The sequence below is a fragment of the Punica granatum genome, chromosome 6 (genome assembly GCF_007655135.1).
Source record: "Punica granatum isolate Tunisia-2019 chromosome 6, ASM765513v2, whole genome shotgun sequence".
Taxonomy (NCBI): Eukaryota; Viridiplantae; Streptophyta; class Magnoliopsida; order Myrtales; family Lythraceae; genus Punica; species Punica granatum.
Window position 1 is genome coordinate 19,851,826 of NC_045132.1, and position 21,353 is coordinate 19,873,178.

The 21,353-nt window shown below is 38.1% G+C and overlaps 2 protein-coding genes across 3 annotated transcripts; one reads left to right on the forward strand and one right to left on the reverse strand.

Moving 5' to 3' along the window:
• Nucleotides 1–752: 752 nt before the first annotated feature.
• LOC116210380 lies at nt 753–1,642 on the reverse strand. The gene has a single exon (XM_031544247.1). The coding sequence runs from the start codon at nt 1,466–1,468 to the stop codon at nt 992–994; it is 477 nt and encodes a 158-aa protein (XP_031400107.1). The 5' UTR covers nt 1,469–1,642; the 3' UTR covers nt 753–991.
• Nucleotides 1,643–11,599: 9,957 nt separating this feature from the next.
• LOC116212549 lies at nt 11,600–13,887 on the forward strand. Of its 2 annotated transcripts, XR_004157864.1 has the most exons (4): nt 11,600–12,606; nt 12,723–12,800; nt 13,047–13,109; nt 13,596–13,887. XR_004157864.1 is itself a non-coding variant. In XM_031547219.1 (3 exons), the coding sequence occupies exons 1-3, from the start codon at nt 11,872–11,874 to the stop codon at nt 13,050–13,052; spliced, it is 819 nt and encodes a 272-aa protein (XP_031403079.1). In that variant the 5' UTR covers nt 11,600–11,871; the 3' UTR covers nt 13,053–13,378. The 2 variants fall into 2 exon arrangements, 1 of the variants encoding a protein (XP_031403079.1); XM_031547219.1 differs by lacking the exon at nt 13,596–13,887 and having other exon boundaries at nt 13,047–13,378.
• Nucleotides 13,888–21,353: the final 7,466 nt, after the last annotated feature.

The following is a 21,353-nucleotide window of genomic DNA, read 5'->3' on the forward strand; positions in this document are numbered from 1 at the left end:
CCAAATTCGCAGATTACTCAGTGCCACAACATCGAATTTTGGAGCTACAGCGCAAAATATATTGTTCTAAACTTACAAATTGGCTAATGCCGCAACAACTGATTTTTGGTGACACAGCGCGAAACTAACTGACTGAATGTTAATATAGTCGTCGTTGCAGCACCAATTTCTAGTGTTGCGGCATGATGGTGATTGCCTTATAAAAGGTTATGAATATTGGTTGTAAGGGCGTGACCGTTTAAAAGACTTAGAGTGCTCCTAATATAAATAGACAAAAGTGATGAAGCTATCCCAGCGGCAAATTTTCTCAATTTACAAAAATTGAATTAAAAACTTGTTTTTAAAAAATAGACGTCGAGCTATGAGCATTAGTTTTTTTTTTTGGGTGAGTTTTTACATATCTGAATATTCTGAAAATCTTGTTCGTTGGGAGTCAACTATTCTTCTTCCCCTCGTGGTCTAGACAGTTAAAAGAATATATTGGCCAATAGAAGTATCCAATATGAGCTACTATTGTACTTTGGGGGACAGGTATATAATATATACTTTTAAATTGTTTCTTTTATAATAATGTTATGATGTCACAGCACACCATCTACAATTATCATATAATTAGGTTGTAAATAATTTTTTCAATTATATTAGAACTGACATTTTAGTGGAAAATGGAATGACTGCAATGACCTTTTAAAGTAAAAAGGATTTTTCCAACTAATTGTCATCATCCATGACCGCATATATCCATCACTCTATTTACTAAAGAACTTTCAACCATTCAATTGATTGAATTCCCATTATTTTCAAAGACACTCAAACACATTCAAGAATTAATCAAAGGAATCTATAAAAGGGAAGAATTAATCAAAGGAGAAAAAGAAAGGAGAGGAAAACAAATTTCCACGTTCTGCAAAAAACCATCTGGAATTCCTAAAGAGCCAAGCAATGAAACAAAAAAGGAAATCGACGACCAGCTACAGTTGTCCGCAAGTCGCTAGATCGATGCTCTTCGCTGCATTCGCATCTCCTCGTAGAAATTCTCGATGAACCTCTCGGCCCTCTGATCCACCGAATCTTCTTCCCCGTCTACTGAGTCAAAGTCCGTATTCCCTAGGAAGGCATCTCCAATGGCCGGTGGCAGGGCTAGCGGAGCGTAATCTCCATCCATTGCGGGACTCGTTGTAGCCTCCCCCAAGCAGCCACATAGATAGAACAGCGAATTAGTGATGCCTCGGAACCTTTTACGGTTCAATTCCCTGGTGTTGTAGCCAATGAGGGGCGTGCTCGAAGGGGAGAACTCGTACTCTTGGAGGAACTGGTAGTGGTAGCTCTTCCGGCATGCCTTCCTCGATTTTTTGAGCAGAATGAGCCTCGGGATGATGGGCTTGGTGCTCAACTTGGCAATGTAGACCGACCTCTTCAGGAGGTTCGAGACCCTCTTGAGGATGACAAGAGGCCTCCTTTTGGGCATCTTCGGATGTCGGGATCGGTGCAAAGAAAAAGCAAATGCGAGAGGGAAAGAATAGGATCTTCTTCGTTGAAGTAGAGTGAAAGACAGAGATATAGGCAGGGGACTGGAGGCTTACAGTTCGCTTGTATATAAAGGGGTGGAGGGGAGGGAAGGGGAGGGGAAGGGAAGGGAAGGGAAGGGAAGGATAAGGAGGGGAGGGAAAGGAAGTATAAAGAATCTCATGTTTGGATAGAAAAATTATAATGTGAATAAGAAATTGTGGAATAAGATAGATCATTCCATGTTTGGATATAAAATTAGATCGGGATGGGAAATAGTTATTTCGAAGAATGTACCTTTTTTTCTTACATTTTTATAAGATTAGTTAAAAGAAATAGATAAATTAGTTTTTTCACATAAATTAAAATCTTTTAAAAATCTTCTCTCTCCATTACACCAAAATTGTGGAATAGAGTTTTGTGGGGGTTCGGAGGAGTAACTAATCCCTCCAAGCCCCTCCCCACTCCTTAAAATAAATACCCAAACATGAGTTAAATAATCCTATCCCTCCCCCCCTCCTAATTCCTCCCAATTCCTCAATCCAAACGTTGCCTTAAGGAATGAATGGAGAGCCTTAAAAAAGGACAGGAAAAGGTGAAGTGAGGAAAGAGAGCCGAGCTGTAAAAGGGTGGAGTGGTCGGTTGGGTTTTTTGGAATTATTAATGAAGGAGATCGCAGGTAGCCGTTGAAAATTGGAATCCTCTACCGTACGAAGTGGAATGTCTTTCTGGAGCTTCCCATGGCTGTTGATCTTGATCTGAGATTACTTAATAGGATCAATTTCTTGAAGCCGATCTTGCCACTGCGATTGCTCACTTCCTACGGATGAAAAAGGCAATAAAATGTGGCCTTTACATTCAGAGCATGTGAGTATGTTATGATTATAGCAAATCGATATTCGAATAAGGATTAGTTTCAGCTAACAAGTCAAGGATAACTCCGTTTTCTTCTTTCCAATTCAATGAAATGACAATAGAAAGGCATGATGAACGCATGATCAATGTCTAGTCTCACAACAGTCACAAGCAACAACGTGGCTAGTCTCGCGACTGCCACAAGCAACAGTACAGATGTTTTCCCAAGACATCCAAGTATGAGGGAAAGTTTCTAATTGGGAGTTCAAATCTAAATTAAGATCTTGGGATCAAAGTAAGAGACTCCACTTCCATGAATGTATTGCGATTAGGTGCAAAGTCAGGTCGTTAAATAATTCTTTTGTAAGTCCCATGTAACCGAAAAAATAATTCTTATACATAAGTCCTGGATAGATCTTGTTTTACTTTATCAGTATAAGAATGTAAACTTACATATGCATGCTTCTATGCTGTTTAATGTAGCCACAACGAGTCAATTAACTTACATATACATAGGGGCCAAACCATAAAACAAGCAAAAGATAGGGTACCTAATTGAAAGAAACAAGTTATCAAACTAAAAGGAACAAAGTGTAAAGACAAAGAATTGTATGTATCAGAATCATACGATAGGTTAAAGTGCCACTAATATCTCAGAACCAGATAATGTATAAAGCAAAACGTAATAATCTAACTAATTGAACAAAAACAGAACATATGTAGGAAAAAATGGTAAATTCTACGTACACACCTTCTAGTTTAATGGAATGCCTATCTATGCTTTAAAAATATGACATTTTTTTTTGGATAAGCAAAAATATGACATTTTTAACTTCTCTATTTTTGTTGAAATTGCACTTCATGTGGCGCCATGTCTGCATTACCAACGTTACTTTCTACTCTCTCTTTTTTTTTGTTTGAAAAACTGAAAAATTAAAACTATATATAAAAAAATTAATTAGAAAAGAAATAATTGAACACCATCGAAGGAGGAGAGGGTGAACAATGATTTGCTGGAGGGAACGGACGAGAGGTCCCCTGGGTGGCACCTGCAGCAAACTACCTTGAGGTGGTGGTGGCAGCCTCCGCCAAGCCACCACTGTCCCTATCCGCATTCCCACTATGTCTCTTAAGCGGTCTTGCCCTTCAGATGAGCCACCACCGACCTCTCCTTTGGCTGAATTTCTTCTCTCTTTTTCTTCTTTATTTTTCTAATTTATTTAACCCTTCAATATTTAAAAAGAAAAAGTTTAGAAAAGTCAGTAAAAATCACGTCACCAGATGTTGTAACGATCCGACCCAATCTACGATATGGCCTAGCAACTTGTCAAGTCTAACCATCGGCCCAAAATGTTTAAGCCCAAGTTACTAATAATCCGATAGGTTAGTCATTATAAACCACTTCATTAACTCTTTTTTTTTCCATCAATATGAGATTTTGGGGTGTTACAATATCCCTCACTCAAAGGCTTGACCTCTTTGTCAAGCTATTCTAACAAATTATATCCAGACTCATGACACTTTACCAGGCAGGTAGGATTGTAGAGGTGACTTCTGCAGTTCAAGAGGTGGCTCCCACCCAGTTCGTCGGGTGTAGCACTTTGTCCGCATAGCACTTAGTTCCCACATTTCCTGCACTACTTTAATACCACTTGTAACGATCCGACCCAATTTACAAGACTAGCCTACCAACTTGTCAAGTCCAACCACTGGCCTAAAATGCTTAAGCCCAAGTTACTAGTATTCCATAGGTTGGTCTTTATAAACCACTTCATCTACTCTTTCTCCCATCAATGTAGGATTTTGGGGTGTTATAGTTGTATTTACGAATTACACGACGTCACGTAACGAAAAGAATAGGGGGTTAGTCCATATATCAATTACCCCAAAAAAAGAAAATCCCCCCAAAAAAATAATAATATAGGGGATAGTATCCATATATAAAATGGTTGTTGATCAAGATTATAAATTGAGATTTATTCTCATTGTAAGAGGGGAAAACTAATTAATACTATTAGAGTTTGTTTTGTGCGCGCCCTTTACATTATGCATCTCTTAGTTTTTCTTAAGTGGTGAACATTATTTCCATATCCTTGGATTGACATTCCAAAATCGGGTTTGACTACATGATTTTGAGAGTGTTTCATCTTGACTGTGAGTTGGTAATATATGTATACTAGTGTACATTTCCACATTGAGCATCTCATACTGTTTCAGGTATCAAACATGCTTAGTACAATTTGGACTTTCGCAAACACAATGAAATCACAACATAAAAATATGATGATGGATCAATCTCTAATCTCACGACAGTCGCAAAACAAAATAGATTTTTTCCCAAGACATCCAATAAAAGTGCCCCCACCTCCCTGCGTCTGCCCCGCTATTTTTTTTTTATATTTTATATTTTATATTTTTATTTAATTATTATTATTTGAAAAATTAAATTTTGGACGGAAAATGTGTTTTTTAATGAAAAAATGGACAGTAGGGCTAAAGTAGTGAAAAAAAACCAAAGGTTTAGGATGAGAGCAGCCCAAAAAAAAAGTTTAAAATTAAAATGACAAAAACGCGAAAGATTGAGGATCAAAAGTGTTTTTTTCCTTATCAATACAATTTGCTTCTTGTTTAATGTGGAGTTACCACTTGACAAGGAGTTGCCATGTCGATGACCTCAATGTAACCATATAAGGGGTCGTCTTTTTGCTATGTTGGTGTGCACAACGCCACGAGTCAACTAACTATATATAACATAGGGGCCAAACTACAAAACAAGCAAAAGATAGGGTACCTAATTGAACAGAAAGAAGTATTGTTCTAAATTTAAAGGGACAAAGTGTAAAGACAAGAATATTATGCATCAGAATCATAAAATAGATTAAACTATTCACCCAAAAAAAAAGGATAAGTAAAATAGGTTAAAGAGCAACTAATATCTCAGAACCGGATGATTATAAAGTAAAACGTAATAATCTAATTGAACAAAATAGAGCATCTATATCTATACTATTATAGAGGATGAGACATTTATTAATGTGGATTGATTCAAACGATTCGGCGCTTGTTCAATTTAAATAAGGTTTCGGATTCAAGCTTTTGTGAATGCAAAAAATCAACACTGGAATAGTTTTAATTTTTAGTGGGCCGACACAACTCGACTAGATTAGTCGGGGTCCAATTGAGCTTTCAGATACTATGATTCTTATCGGAAAAAAAAGAAAAAAAAAAGAAAGGGACATTCATTCCAAATTTCCATCTCATTTTTCATTCCCAAAAGAACTCTTAACAGAAATAATTCTAATTAATGAAAACCACAAATTAAAGAATATGATTGTTAATATAACAATTAACTGGCCAAAGAAAAAATAAATAACACTCCGTCCACTCTTCCCTATTTTTTTTCTTTCCTTCAAATTTTGTACACATCACATAATGTACAATTAGAGGATCCATTAAAATTAATTTATTTTTCTCTCACTTACTTATTTATGTAGTTTTTATTTATTTATATAGTTTTAGTTTACTATATTCGTGCGAGTAACGCCCAGGTCATGCGCTAATATTTAAGAAAATGAAAGGTAAATTCTGCATACGTACCCTGCACTTTAATAGAATGTTGCATTTATGTTTTAAAAAAATGACACTAAGGTTGTGTTTATTACAAATTCAATTAAATAAATGTTTAAAAGTTAATTACAAGTTAGTTATATAGAAAAATAAATATGAGAGAGAAAGATGAAGAGTAATTTTTTAAATTACTTAATCATTGAGTCAAAAACCACTTAATGAGTACGAAAAAAATTTTAACTTAATGAAATAAGTTATTTTTCACTTATTGGTACTTTTTTCACCTCACAAAATATTTTCTCATCCTTATTATTCATTCTCTCTTATTATACATTTCTTTCCTTAACTAATTATTAAGTGCTTAAGTCTTAAGTACTAAGAGTTCGTTTGGGAGTGCGGTGAGAGGTTTTATAATCACTTTTTCTTATAATTTTAAGTAGATTTGGTGTTTGGTGAATGTCTTTGAAACCATGATTTGGGTCAAAATTGCGGTTGCAAACGCGATTTTTTCAAGCAGGTTAATAAGTACTTATGAATCTGCTTCTGCATATTCTGTTTCAAGTATTAATAATTACATTTTTTTTTACATTCAACAGCTCTCAATTATTCCCTCCCAAATGCTTTTGCTTATTCTAAAATCTGCATTTATTTTTCAGCAATTATACTTCATCACTTTTATTTCAGCAACAACACTCCTAAATCACGCCTTAATCTATCAAACACCACCTAACTCTACCATCTTTTGCTAAAATGGTAGTTTGTGGTACATCACGTGCAAATATTGTTGGCAAGACATTCTATTTTTATTTAAAAATAATTAAAATTAAAAAATATGAAAAAAAAAAGAATGAAATGTGAACCAATGAAGGAGTGGGTGGGACAGTGGTGGCTCACTAGAGGGGACCACCCCACGCAAGGTTCTAGGTGGCATTCGAAGTTGCAGACGACCTCCGCTTGAAGGGATGCTGGCATCCGGCGAGCCACCGTTGTTCCCATCTGCTTTTTTCGACTCTGCCTCTTGAGTGACGTTGCATGGGGGAGTGTTCCCTCTGATGAGCCACCATCGGCCCTCCTCTATTGGTGAATTTCCACACTCATTTTCTTCTTTATTTTTCAATTATATTTAGCTTTTCAATATTTTTATAAAATTTGAAAAATGGGTAAAAATCACGTCAAATAGATATATTTTTACCTGGCGCCACTTAGATTGCCATTTCAACAAAATGAGGGTAGTATCATATATTTGTTTTAGGGGTGTATGCGATAATCAAACTACCGGGAGGATGAACGTGGAATTTACTAAGAAAAAATTGAACAGAAGGAATGGAATGTAAACAAGTATAAACAAGAAAAAAGAATGAAAGGTACAAAAAAAATACAAATTTGAACAAAAAATAAGTTCAGACCTTGCGAAAACTTGGGGGCTAAGCATGAGCGAAAGATCAAGCAACTGAATCAACTACAAAAGAAAGAGATAAATCACAATCACAAAGATAAAGTTAACACTAATTAAACCGCAACGAGAATAGATGATCATACGCCAGATTTTGTTAAATCTAGAATTCTTGCCTGCAATACCAATCGGCCCAAAATCAAATTACAACACGCAGTGCCTACTACATTCAAATTCTTTTATAGGAGCTTAACTATGTGTACACCCCTTATAATTTTTTACAGATATCTTCTTTATATATTTGTGACTTGCCGATGCAGCTGCCACATCAAACTGCAATATTCGGAATTTGAAAGAATGAAACAATTGTCTGAAAAGATATATTTTTTTTCATTTGTGGAGACTTACTCAAATAAAATAGAGTAATTTCTCATGTCGAAGGGAATGGAGCTTTTCGCTATGATCCAATAATTTGTGGCGTCTAATGAGTATCCAGAGGAGAGGATTAGTTCGTTAATTCCCATATATTCCACAAAGTTTCACTATGTTTTGCTCCTATTATAAAATTGCACAAATATTATTTATTTAGTTCTTTGCATTTAGGCATAGAGCGCTATTTTATTTTTGAGTTGCTAAAGTCGTTTTTGCCGCTTTGAAATGATTCTATAATTTTTCTTAGTGCCTCCAAGGCTAATCAAATTGTTAGGGCAGATGGAATTACTTGCTGTGCATATCTTGTTACCTCTAATGGAACCAGAAAACATTCAGATGATCAGTTTGTTCCATATAAATTCTTCAAGTTTCTATCAATTTTTGTTCATAGACAAATATTTCCCCGAAAAATATCTCCAAATTTTCACTAGTAGGTTTTGTTGCCGCAAAACTTATTGCATTCGTTCGGCTACTTTATTTTTTCTATTCGATTAGAAGAGAGCGAGACTATTTTTACTACATGATTATATCATCTGTATATGGCAACTGGCCGATATATATGGGTAGAAGAACATATATGCTTAATTACATAAGGAAATTCAGTATAAAAATGTAAATTAATAAACTGATACATTTTCTCTTGAAACATTTCCAAATTGATGATTATGCTTGTTTTCCCTCTCTTTTGAAACATTTCCAAATTAATAGAAATCACTTTTCATTCGAGACGCGCAATTTTATTTAATTATTAAGTTGCTAAAGTCGGGTGGAGAATTTCGATACGATTTAATAACTTTTCTCGGAGATAACACGCATATGAAAGAGTTAAAGCAACAACTTAATTAACATGGCACCATTTGAATATGTTTCGACCTAAGTAAATGTACACCATCAGACGAAGTTTTCACGCGCAAATCTACTTTTCTTGTACACAAATTCCATATATTATAAGATATTGTAATGACTAGATTTAGATTTGAGATTTATGAAGACAAAGGAGGATTCTTGTTTTGTGTCCAATTCATCAATTAGATTAGTTATTCTGAATATCAACATTTTCGAAGATATCCGTGAATTATCTTAGGAAAAATTCATAAAATATATGTTTACAAAATTAACTTTAAATTTTTTTCTTTTAAGTAGACAAAAATACTCAGCGATTTTTCCACAGATATAAACCATGCGCACCACGCGAGTAAGTGGCTCGTTAGTTCAGTTATTCCCATATATACCACAATATTGTTTCGCTATGCTTTGCTCCTAATAATGTTTACTCTCCATTTACACGCCTTCTATCTTGTAAAGCAGACCATGTCCCCGTTTACCGAAAACGTGGATTATATCCCCTATCTATGGCCAATCGGGAAGGCGGATGCTTAAATTTTTGGGTAAATTGTATTGGTGGTCCAACAAGTTTTACAAATATTTCAATATGGTACAAAAAGTTTTTCTTTGTTATTTGATGGTACAAAATGTTTTAAAGTTATTTCAGTATAGTACAAACCGCTATCTCGCCATTGACGCTGTCAAGCCGTCCTTTACAAGATTTATAAATTTTGCACCATCATGTAACTTACGTAAAATATTTTGTACTATTAAGTTACAACTTCAAAATATTTTGCACCATCATGTAACGTCTCACAAAAACCGATTTTGCACCAATAACATTGGTTTGACAGCGTCAATGGCGAGATGACGATTTGTACTATACTTAAACAATTTTGAAACTTTTTGTACCATCAAGTAGCAAAAAAACTTTTTGTATTATATTGAAACGTTTGTAAACTTTTTGAACCACTAGTGCAATTTATCTTAAATTTTTACATGGTAACCGCCTCATACATGGAGAAAAAAATATGAACGTCCACGTAAATTATATACACGTATAATATTATAAAATGACACAAATAATATTTATTTAGTTCTTTGCATTTTGGCATAGTCCTCTATTTCATTTTCAAGTTTGCTAAAGTCGTTTTTCACGATTAATTTGACATGATTCTATAACATAATCCATGATTGCTATCACCAAAAATTTCCTTGTATGAATCTATCCTTAATTCATTAAAATTCCACGTCGTAGTGATAATTTTCAAATTCAAATTAAAGAAATCAACTCAAATCTATCTTTAGAAGATAGATTTATTTCCTGGAGATAGATATAAACATTCTATGCTGAATAATAGGGATATATAATCTGATATTTGCCCACTGAGTGCACCTCGATTGCACATTGAGTGCACCCTGATTAAGCAAAAAGTCATGAACTAACGTTGCAAATGAAAAATAAGGAAGTTAGTTAGATAAAACCGAAGTACAACAATTATGCTAGTGAAAAAATAAAACGTGAAAATTAGTTTATTATGTCGGCTGTTCTGTGTTGCCACATGAGTCCGCCCATTGACTAGCTTGACTTGAAGCATGTCAATGGACTAAACCAGAGGGATCAAATCATAAAAAGTAAATAAAAAGATTGGAGACCTAATAGAGCATTGAACCAAAACCTGGAGGCCAATGAGGAAAAAAACTTATAGATAATGAATCTATTGATTAAAACAGTAGAAAAAAATACAATGACAAACTAAAATAAAATTTTCAATTAAATTAAATTTTAAATAGAAGGTAATGGTCAATTAAATTGAATTTCAATTGAGTTAGTTTAAAAAAAAAGGGAAATCTGCATTATCGTTTCTTTGAAAAAATATATTTAAAATTGAAAATTATCATAGATCTATACTAGTATTCCCACATAATTTTATTTATCGCCACTTAAATTTTACCTAAATTTGAAATTGTTTTCACTTTTTAGCTATTCAATGAAAAATGAGTAAATTTTGGTTTTTTTTAATTAAACTTAAGCAATATTTTTGACTAAATTAAATTATATAAATTCCCAATCTAAATGGTTAATGATATATATAGTGCCTCCGAGGCTAATCAAGTTAGGTCAGATGGAACTGATGTGATGGAATTGTTTGCTTTGAATCACTTTAATTTGTGCATTTACAAATGTTTCCCCCAAAAAAATTCCACAAATTTTTACTAGCTGGTTTTGTTCCATTAAAACTTATTGCATTCCTTCACCTATCTTCCCTATTTTTTTTCTTTTCTCCAGTTATAAGAAAGGCGCGTGAACTATTTTTACTTCGTGATTATGTGTGATCAGTATATGGCAACTGGACAATATATATAGATAGAAGAATATATATACTTAATTACATAAGGAAATTCAGTATAAAAAGGTAAATTAATAAACTGATACGTTTTCTCTCGAAACATTTCCAAATCGATGATTATGCTTCTTTTTCCCTCTCCCTTTTGAAACATTTCCAAATTAATAAAACCACATTTCAACTGAGACGCGCCTTTTTTATTTAATTATCAAGTTGCTAAAGTCGAATGGAGAATTTCAATACGGTTTGATAACTTTTCTCGGAAATAACACGAATATGAAAGAATTAAGCAACAACTTAAACATGGCTCCACTTGAATCTGTATCGACCTAAGTAAACATACACCTTCGCCCGAGATTTTCACACGCAAATCTGATTTTGTTGCAAACATATTCCACATATATTATAAGATAAAATTTGAGATAATAAATCAATAAAATAAGCCAACTAATTATTATCATGACTATAATATAATATTTTAACAGGGATATTTCACCAAGAAATTAGCAATCGTTCTAAAACGACACCGCACTTCGGTGAACCGGGCCGCACGGACCCAGATTAGTGGAGCGAGGGCGCATTTACGGTTTTGTCCTCACATTGTTAAAATATTTACTAGAATGAACTGACCCGAAGCCGAACGTTAAATCCGCCCTTCTCTCTATCTCGTTTCTCTCTCTTCTTGGTCTCCTCCTCCATATATAAACTTCCGTTTCCCGGCGAATTGAGAAAGGAGAGAACAGAACTCCATAGCCTTCCCTTCCCCTTCCCCAAGCCCCCAGAAGCGAAAATTCCCTTTCGCCGAGAAAGATCGAGCCCCAAGAGATTGATTCGATCCCTGGAGAGGGATTCTTCTTCGTCTGTCGTCCTGTCAATCTCTCTTGCTTGCTTGCTGGGTTGGTTGTGTGGTGAAGCTCGAGTCTTGAGAGCTTCGTCTGTCCGGTAATGGTGTGTACTGCCGAGGGCTCGGGGGAGCGAGACATCAGTGAGCGAGCGGCGGCTTCGATGGCCATGGGCCCCGAGAGATCGCGGCCCCTCCACAACTTCTCCCTCCCCCGCCTCAAGTGGGGCCGCCAGCTCCACATGCGCTGCGTGAAGATCGACTCCCTCGCCGGCTTCCGAGCCCCCTGGACGGCGCTGGGGCCTGACATCTCCCCGACGCGGTCGGTCTCCGGGGAGGAGCGGCGGAGGGCTGGGGATGCCGTGGTTCCGAAGTTGGGGATCGGTGGGGTGATCGACTGCGACAGCGAGATCAGGGAGGTGAGGGAGAAGTACTTGAGTGATCTGAAGGAGGAGATTTGCAAGATGACGGACAGCTACCTCCGTCAGGGAGCGGTCTCCGGCGAGGCGGCGGACCAGGGCAAAGAGGACAACCTGGTTAGGCCGTGGAATCTGAGGACGAGGAGGGCCGCTTGTAAGGCACCGTTCGGTGGGCCCGACGGAGGGAAAGCTGGGGCTACTCCCTCCCCGCAGAGGAGCGAGGGCGGCAACAGCAACGGCAACGGCTTCATGCTGAAGACGGGGCTGAGGAGTGGGGTGGAGAAGAAGAGGGAGGAGCGGGCCAAGTTCTTCCCGACGCTGAAGAGGAAGGAGGTGGAGGACGACTTCATGATGATGACGGGTCATCGGCCTCCGAGGAAGCCCAAGAAGCGGCCGAGGGCTGTTCAGAAGCAACTGGATGTGAGTTGAATGAAATTTCCCGTTTCTCGAATTCGAGTTCTTCATACTCCATAGTGTCTGATTTAATCGGATTCCATTGTTTCTTGAGACTGATTTGATATCTGTTTCTTCCGCAGATGCTGGTACCTGGTTTATGGTTGACGGAGGTGACTGTGGATTCATACAAGGTTCCTGAGATTCCCGACAATGCTAAGGTAATTTGATGGCGCAGAGACCAGCTGTAAAAATTTCTTAGTTCATGTTGAAAATTTGTGAACTTTTACTGTCCGATCGAGCGAGATGCTGTCAGATCAAACTCTTCCCCTTCTCTTGAATTTCCACTGATTGACAATAGGAAGATTTTCAGTTTCCTTTTGCATCTGCGATCTTATACAGTTGTATTGATTTGTTAAGTCTTGCTCGTGCTAATCTGATATATCCTGCTCTTATTGAATTTGCAGAGGTAGTCGATGGAGTCGCTGCATACATTAGGATTACTGGAGGTTTCTTCTAGCTGACTGCTGGTAACATGTTGACAGATCAACTTTCCAAAGTGGAAATATGATATGAATGCTGATTGTCTCTCCTCTTAAGGGCTTGACGCAGTTGGTTCGGGATGCTAATTTTTTTGTTTCTTTAGTTTAAATTCATATAAGTTTCGGTTGAACGCAATAAGCCTGTCTTTAGGAAGAATGGGTAGTGCACTGTTAGTTGAGGGGGAATACTTTTGACAATGGGATGTTCTCTGGCTTCCTTTTGTTCTTCATAATAAGATGCATATATTTCAGTTTAACATGACTCTTCACTTCTCTTTGCTGCTGTGTATGAATCACTGATATTATTATCAGGGAATCGATCTGTTTTAGCCAAAACAATCAAGAGGGCGTCTGGGAAACTCTATGAGAACGTTACATCTAGCTATTTCTGCTGTGTAGTTTCCTCCGGCATCAGTCGGAAAAAGCTTTTGCTTGCTCAGAATTTTTTAAATTCTCAATTCTTGTGGAATGTAGGCAATCATGAGACTGTTTGTACTGCTACATCAGAAGCTTGTGCTCTTCTGATCTGCTGGATAGGGCCAAACTCTGGTTATTCATGGCTCTCTTTGCTCAACGACTGGGTTTGATTTCAGCGTCAAACCAGAGCTCACTCGTGCTAAATAATACGTACGGCTCTCCTCTTTCTGCTATTGGTACATTTTGCCTTCTGCTGGAATCGAGTTTAGAAAGTTGAACAAGTAGCCAAATAGTTGTGCAGTCAATTGATACTAAAATCCTTCAGTGTAACTAGCTTGCACTTTCACTATCTGCAAATTCTTGCACAGAAGCTTTTGCTGTTTCTACCTGGTTAAGGTGAGTTTTCACATTCTCCTGATTTTGCTTGAAGTTGATTATTGTAGACAAAATCTAAGAATGATCTACTTAAATACTTCACCAGTAGATCTAGTTGGGTTCATTTTGAAATCGTAAGATCATTTTGATACTCAACAAAAGAACTTCCCGCCGGTTGCCTTCTCTCTGTTCCATCGTTTGCTTGAAAAGTGGAGCGACATTCAACAATGAGGCAAAATTTATACGTCAGATCCTCCGTAATTAGGTACTTCCACACGTTTCGATGATATACTAGTAAGAAAAGGCTTGAGTCACTCGGGAATAGCAGAGCGGGGATCCGTGGATGCAACTGCTTCAATAGATGGGAACTAGAAAGCTTAGCCTTTGATCGATGTTTGATGTCGACTGGACAAAGCACTGTTATCGTGAAAAAGTCGAGAAAAAAGGGGTTAAAATTAAAAGATGGAACTTTCGTTCTCGTCGACCATCACTCGATAGACTGATACTTCTACTCATTTCATTCCAAACATGCGATGGACCAATACTACTACTCATTTCTTCGAAGTATCTTCGTTCTTCTCTGGCCACCTGAATCCAACTGAGGTATGGTAAAGTTGTGCTTGACTATCAAAGGATGAAATTTGATTTGTCCCTTTATTACCATAATCTAAGATCAGTTATGTTTGTTCATGTCGAAAATCGCCGATGGGTAAATAATGAGAAAACCAAGCGTGCCAGGGTGCGATCCCAAGTAAGTAGAAACCAACACAATATATGCCAACCCCACCGATATAGAGTGTCGTACTATGGCCTTGAGAGTTCGTGGGACTGAATGGCGGCTGGGTTTCAAGTAAGTGAAGCATACGGTTGAATGCGCTTAAGACGATCTGTGGCTCGGGGATTTAGCTGCCATGAGTTCTCCCCTATTTCTTCGTGCTATGTTGAATCACGGCTACTATGACCGTGCAAAGGATGGTTCTCGGCCTTCAATGAACGAAAAGAAGGAATCTAGGCTGGAACCTAGACTCGATGGAATAGACGGTCCGAAAGTCGATCCTAAGAATGATGCAACCACGAACTCCGAAAGATTTGTAGCTCGTGGATCTCAGCCTCGTAAAGCCAAGAGAGGTCGCACCTAGGTCCGAAAACCTAGGCTCGGGTGGAAACCAGTTCCTTGCCATAAAGCTCGAAAAGGGGTAGAAAGATAGGTGCCTAATGACCAGCGGTTGCAAAGAATTAAATGTGCATGGTATTAAAGTGCTAGAAATGTAGATATTGAAGGTGTGATAATGTAAGTGCGGCGAAAGTAAAGTGTTAATAGTTGTGCTGAAGGGGGTTACAATGAACTAGAAGACACGTACATATATGCGTGTACATTAAGCCCTATGCGTGTACATTAAGTCATAGGGAATATATTGTAATCAGATACACTGAAGATCATTCACCGAAACTCTAATAATAAGCATTCCAAACATATTCATGAAAATTTGAAGAGGATGAGTACAACATATAAGTATCTCGAAAAGCCCCTTGAACGCAAAAGACTCACTCCGTTTAACATTCGCTGTAATTGATGGAACTTCATTGATTGTGGCCTTCGAAGATTCTTCCCTTTGAGGAATAACAGCATGAATTGTCTCGCATTCTCCTTGCTCGGATATGCCCTTCTTCAATGTAGCTTGGACTTAACCTTGGGAAGTTCGGCCAAAGTGAAAGGTTCGACCACGACCATTTGAACATTGTTTGATTTAGCCTCTAGATGCTACAAATTAGCCGTAGAAACCTTTGGACAAGCTGCAACATTCAATTGAGCGACCATCAATCTCTCAGCTTGACGACGTCGTTGAGCATGACACTTTTGCGTCCTTGTAAGTTGTTTTGATCTTTTTGAATGTACCACCTTTCGCCATTCGTATTTGGGTATATTCATGAGTGATACAACGAGTCAATCCTTCGTCAGGATGCATCAAATCATCATCAGGAAACTCCCCGGCCATTCGGTCGAGTTTTCACCTAGAGTCCGAAGTTGCATCTCGGCTCTACAAGGATGGATTTTTCCATAATTTGTAGTTCTGGTTAGGGGTTTTTCTGTGGAGTAAACATCATGGGAAGCTCGATTTGCTTCCTTCACTCTACTAAGTTTTTGCCCGGCCTCTTGAGCGGTGCTCAAAGATGCATTCCCAAACTGAAAAACACTGTTTCAGGTCGTGTGGACAGCTCTTTTAAGCTCTCGAGCATCATCAGCGGAACTAAACGCTCCCCTTTGTGAACCGAGCTAACATATTGCATGATTTTGCACATGGGCTAAACCTTCACATTTCGCAGCCTCAAGCCCCGGGAATTGCGGCCATCATTGCTCAACTTCCGAGGCATAGGTTTGGATATATACTCAAGCCCGAGCTTTGCTTGAAGAACCAAAATCAGCATTGTAAGTAACTTTTTGAGCATTATAATTCACATACGTCGAGTTTTGATGCAAAAAATCAGCCTCAAACTCGACCCCGGAAAGCTCGAGCTTTTACTTCTTAACTCTATAGGCGCAAGCTGAGGAAGAAACTCGATTCCTTGAGCTTTCAAGCAGCTCAAAGCATCGTTAATGAGCTTAGCTTTCAACCTCTTGTCGTTCTCCTTCGAATTCGGGCTTCTTAAATCATTCTCAACCTTGGGTTATTTCTCCAAGGCCGAGTTCTTTAACATGCAATTGTTGCTCAGTGGAGTCCACTTCGAGATCCACTTTTATAAAGGATGGGGCTGATTAGGTTGGCGAGCCTTGCTTTCCCAAGCCGGCCATGGTGAAGTCGACGGCTTAATCATCTCTTGTAGAACTAACTTTGGACAAGCCACACATAACTTCTTCTCATCATTTAGCTTACGAAGAAGCCGTGTTACCTTCTCGATAGCCTCTATAGAGATGTCATGTTTCGGCTTCCGCATTGAGGAACTCGGCCTCAACTTAGTGGCGCCGACAAGAATCTATTCGGTGGACAGGAATAGTCATATATTAACTTCCATGGGCTTCTCTTTGTTGCCCTCGCTTGCTTTCATTGATGAAGTGAAATAAATTACATCCTCAAGATTTAATTTAGCTACCGACTCCTTGATTGGCATTAGCTTGATCTTAAAGATTAGCTCGAGAATATTGTTGCTCAGCCTCTTCTTCATGTTAGCACTCTATTTTAGTGTCATTAACTCCCCAAGGCTCGAGTACATAAACTCCCAATAAGAGCCGAGAAGAGTTCGTTGCGTTTAGCTCTTATGGTGAAATAGGCGTTGGCGAAACAATCTTGTCTTGTGTCAATAGTCTATGATCGGTTGTTTATTCTTCAAATGGATGTTCCTCACATGATGGCGCTAAAGAAACTTGCTCACTATCATCACCTAATAGTTTAGCCAAATCAACTCGTCATGCCAAACTTGATTCGGCCGCTAACTCCACGAGAGGCTGAGTTGGCTGATCCACCCTACCCTCGAGCGTCGGTCGTGAAAATTATGATCGACTTCTTCCTTCGGTGAAGATGGTGGCGATGACGGAGTGGATGATGCTTGCACCAGAGCCTGAGATGTAGATGAAGGCTAAGCCAGTATTGGAAGTTGAGCCAACACAAGAGGCCGAGATGTAGACGGAGGGTGAGCCAATATTGGAAGATGAGTTGGTTCATCCACCTTACTCCTCGAGCGTCAGTCATGAAAATTTTGAATGAAATTCGCCAAGATGTAGGCGAATGTGCTTGTTATAAACATGATTGAATCGGGTGGGTTCGTACAAATGATAGATTTTGCGGGTTTGGCTGCAATTGCTAAAACTGCAAAATTTGCCACCATGATAGAAATTACCATTGTTGTACTTGTGGTGTAGGTTGCCACGATTAATAAGTTGCGGTAGGCGGTTAAGAGTAAGGCTGCATCGAGTACCTCGTCGTTGCTTGTTGTGGATAAACCTCTAGCGAGGCTGAGTAGCTAGTTGATGATGCCGCATAACTAACCACTTGTGGCTGTGAATAGTCGTAATGATTGGATGACTGCAAATAGCCAATCGACGACGAAGGTAAATAAGTATAATCAGAATTTGACAATGGCGAATAGTCGGTTGATGAGAATAGTGACGAATAAGTCGAAGACAGTGAATTTCCAGTCGCTGGCGTCGAAAAGTAATAGGTCATATTGAATTGTCGATCGATGATGTCGAAAAATAGTAACCATACTCTATGATAGTAAAAGCACGAATTTAGTGTGTCCCACTGGGCGTTGCCAAATTGTTTGTTCACATAAAAAATTGTTGATGGGTAGATGATGAGAAAACTAGGCGTGCCAGTATGCTATGCCAAGAAAATAGAAACCGACGCGACACCAACCAGCCCTATTGATACTGAGTATCGTACCATGACCAATAGAGTCCGCGGGACTGAATGGCGACTGGGTTTCAAGTAAGTAAAGTGGACGATTGAATGCGCCTCAAATGATCTTGCGGCTCAGGGATTTAGTTACTATGAGTTCTCCACTATTTCTTCATGCTTTGTTGAAGCACGGCTACTATGATCGTGCAAAGGATGGTTCTTGGCCTTCAATGACCGAAAAGAAGGAATCTAGGCCGGAATCTAGATTTGATGGAATAGACGGTTCGAAAGTCGGTCCTAAAAATAGTGCAACCATGAACCCCAAAAGATTCGTTGCTCATGGATCTTAGCCTCGTAAAGCCAAGAGAGGTCGCACCTAGGTCCGAAAACCTAGGCTCGGGTGGAAACCAGCTCCTTGCCATAAAGCTCGAAAATGGGTAGAAGTATGCCAAATGACCAGCGGTTGCAAGGAATGAAAGGTGCACAATATTAAAGTGCTGGAATGGTAGATACTGAATGTGCGATAATGTAAGCACACCGAAAATAAAATGCTAGAAAGAAAAGATAGAAAAAACGCAGTGCGATTGATAATTGTGCTGAAGGGGGGCTACAATGAACTAAAAGGCAAGTACATATATGCGTGTATATTAAGCCTTAGGGAATATATCGTAATCAGATACGCTTATAAAATACGATATGAAAATCTTATTCAAAAGATAAATTGACAACTTAATCTGCCTAAATTGCCTAAAAATAATATATTAAATAAAATCGGAGGAGAATCTTACTCATTCAACTTCCTAAAATCAAAGATAACACAAGGTATTAATTGCGTTGTTTCCTCTTTCGCTGGGCGTCGGCGATACGGTACGGCCCGTAACGGTTATTTTAAAATGCAATTAGCCTCGTAGAAATAGTCATGGCAGGTTCCTCTTCCGTGTCGGCTGGTGTTGACCGTTGGTAAAAGTGGGCATACGAATTTGACCTGACATCTGCTCACGTGGCAACTGGAACGTTGACTTTACAGCGACTAGTGTCATGAGCAAAATGTCCTATACAATTCTCGAGTTATTTCACTTTACATCGGAGGGAGGTTTTACAGTCATTAATTTGAAAAAAAGAAAAAAAAGGTACTGAGCTTATTCTCCTAAAATGGTTACATTTGTTCTTCAAGAAGATAGAAAGTTGAATCGATAATCAAATACTATACTAACTAACTATATAACCCACGCGATCCACGTGCATTTATTGACATTATTGATATCATTAATTTTATAATGTAAAAAATTAGAAATAAATAAATTTTTTGGAAATAGTAATATTAATTGATACTAGTGAATAAATTGTAAAAGTTTAATTCAGAATATATAAATTGTAAAAAACTCATCGGGAATATATAATAAAATTGTAAATATATTATGAAACTTAGGGAAAAATTAAAGAAAAAATGTTTAAGTTTATATTAAAGGGGAGACTCGAAGAGACAGCTAACCGCGAGTGAGGATCACGAATAAAAGAATTTCGTGAGTCTACGCGGAAAGCTTTCGTTACACGAACATAACAATCTTGTGAGAATAGTTTGAATTATATATATATAGATTAATCTATCGAAAAAAATACTATACTAATTAAGATTCAGAAACACCCATAATTTGTTATAACTAGAAAATGAGCTTGCCCTACGTGTGGAATTTAAGACATATTTGCTGTTCACGTCAAAATCGTACGACCACCTAATTGGCTACACGTGGGATGATCCAAGCATGTTGGGAAGCGATTCCAAGATTCGAGACATGCCACTAGCTGGTCATGCCGATGCAAAGCGTGTACCATGGCCTAGATGTCCGTGGGATTGATTGTTGACTAAGTTTAAATTCAAGTAATTATTTGCGTTTCATATGATAACACGGCTCAGGAATTTAGACGTTTAGGATTCTCCACCAATTTTCTATTCCCGAACACGAACACGAGTCTGAAAATAATAAAGCGGGTGCTCAATTAATATTCGGCTGGGATTTGGGTTGCAGACAGAGAAGGTTCCCTTAAATAAGTGTACCCAAGATCCTTAGAGTAGCCTCGGTAAGTGTTGCCGAAGAAACTTTGATCCTCGCCTTGAAAGCTTGGAAGCTCCAAACACGAAAGTAGCTTTGATCCACGGCGAATTGGTAAAGGAAAAGTATGGAAATTGAACGATGTGACAAAGTAAGGTGTGATAAACGAAAGTGCTGGTAAGATAAAGTGAGTTAAACTAAAGTGCGATAAATGGAAGATAGAATGAAAAGTACGGGTTTGATTGACTGATATAGAAAGAATTATAACGAATTCGAAGACATGTATATATAGGTGATACAATGAAACCCTAAAGAATCTTTTCAAATGGATACGATTATAATATTGAGATCGAGATATTATTCAAATTGGAAATAACTATCTAGCCTACAGAGAATGCCTAAAAGATCAAATATCAAACCATATCGGATAATTATCTAACATATTGGCTTCCTATAATCAAAGATAACACAAGATAACGCTAGAATATTGCTTCCTTGGTCCTAAGTAAATCGGTTCCCACAAAAAATGCAATCTTCCACCGCCTCCCTGTTGCATGCATGTACGTCCAAGACACATCCTTCATGATGGACCCTTGATAATGGACCTCCCATTCTGACCATTTTTCTCCACTTAGGCTAGCAATCAATTCAGCCCATGCACAAATAATCACGGCCCGTCTACCAAACTCAGACCCATCCGTCCCTAAAGCTCAAGAGAATTGATCGGTACTTACATCACGGCTCGGCAAACTTTATGAATTACGGCAAATGGGTGTAAACACTTGCAAATCAAGGTCAATCACACATGCTTATTTTTTCTGGGTGGATGTATTGGGCCTCAATAACGCGTTGTTAATAAGACCTCAGGAATAAAAGTTAGATCACACAAAAGAGAAGATTTAGGTAAAATTGAAGTAACAATTTAATTTATCGATAATTCAGGAAACTTTAACTAGTCTACGCCCATGCACACACTTTAAGTAAGTGCGTCGGAATGAAGTCCAAATGTAATGCCCGAGAACTTATACATCCAGTTGGAGTCGAACCTCGAACTA

Bases quoted from the DNA above. Each gene is read 5' to 3' on its own strand.
- LOC116210380 (XM_031544247.1), bottom strand. From the start codon at position 1,468: ATGCCCAAAAGGAGGCCTCTTGTCATCCTCAAGAGGGTCTCGAACCTC.
- LOC116212549 (XM_031547219.1), top strand. From the start codon at position 11,872: ATGGTGTGTACTGCCGAGGGCTCGGGGGAGCGAGACATCAGTGAGCGA. The intron at 12,607-12,722 runs GTGAGTTGAATG...TTTCTTCCGCAG, and splicing joins CTGTTCAGAAGCAACTGGAT to ATGCTGGTACCTGGTTTATG.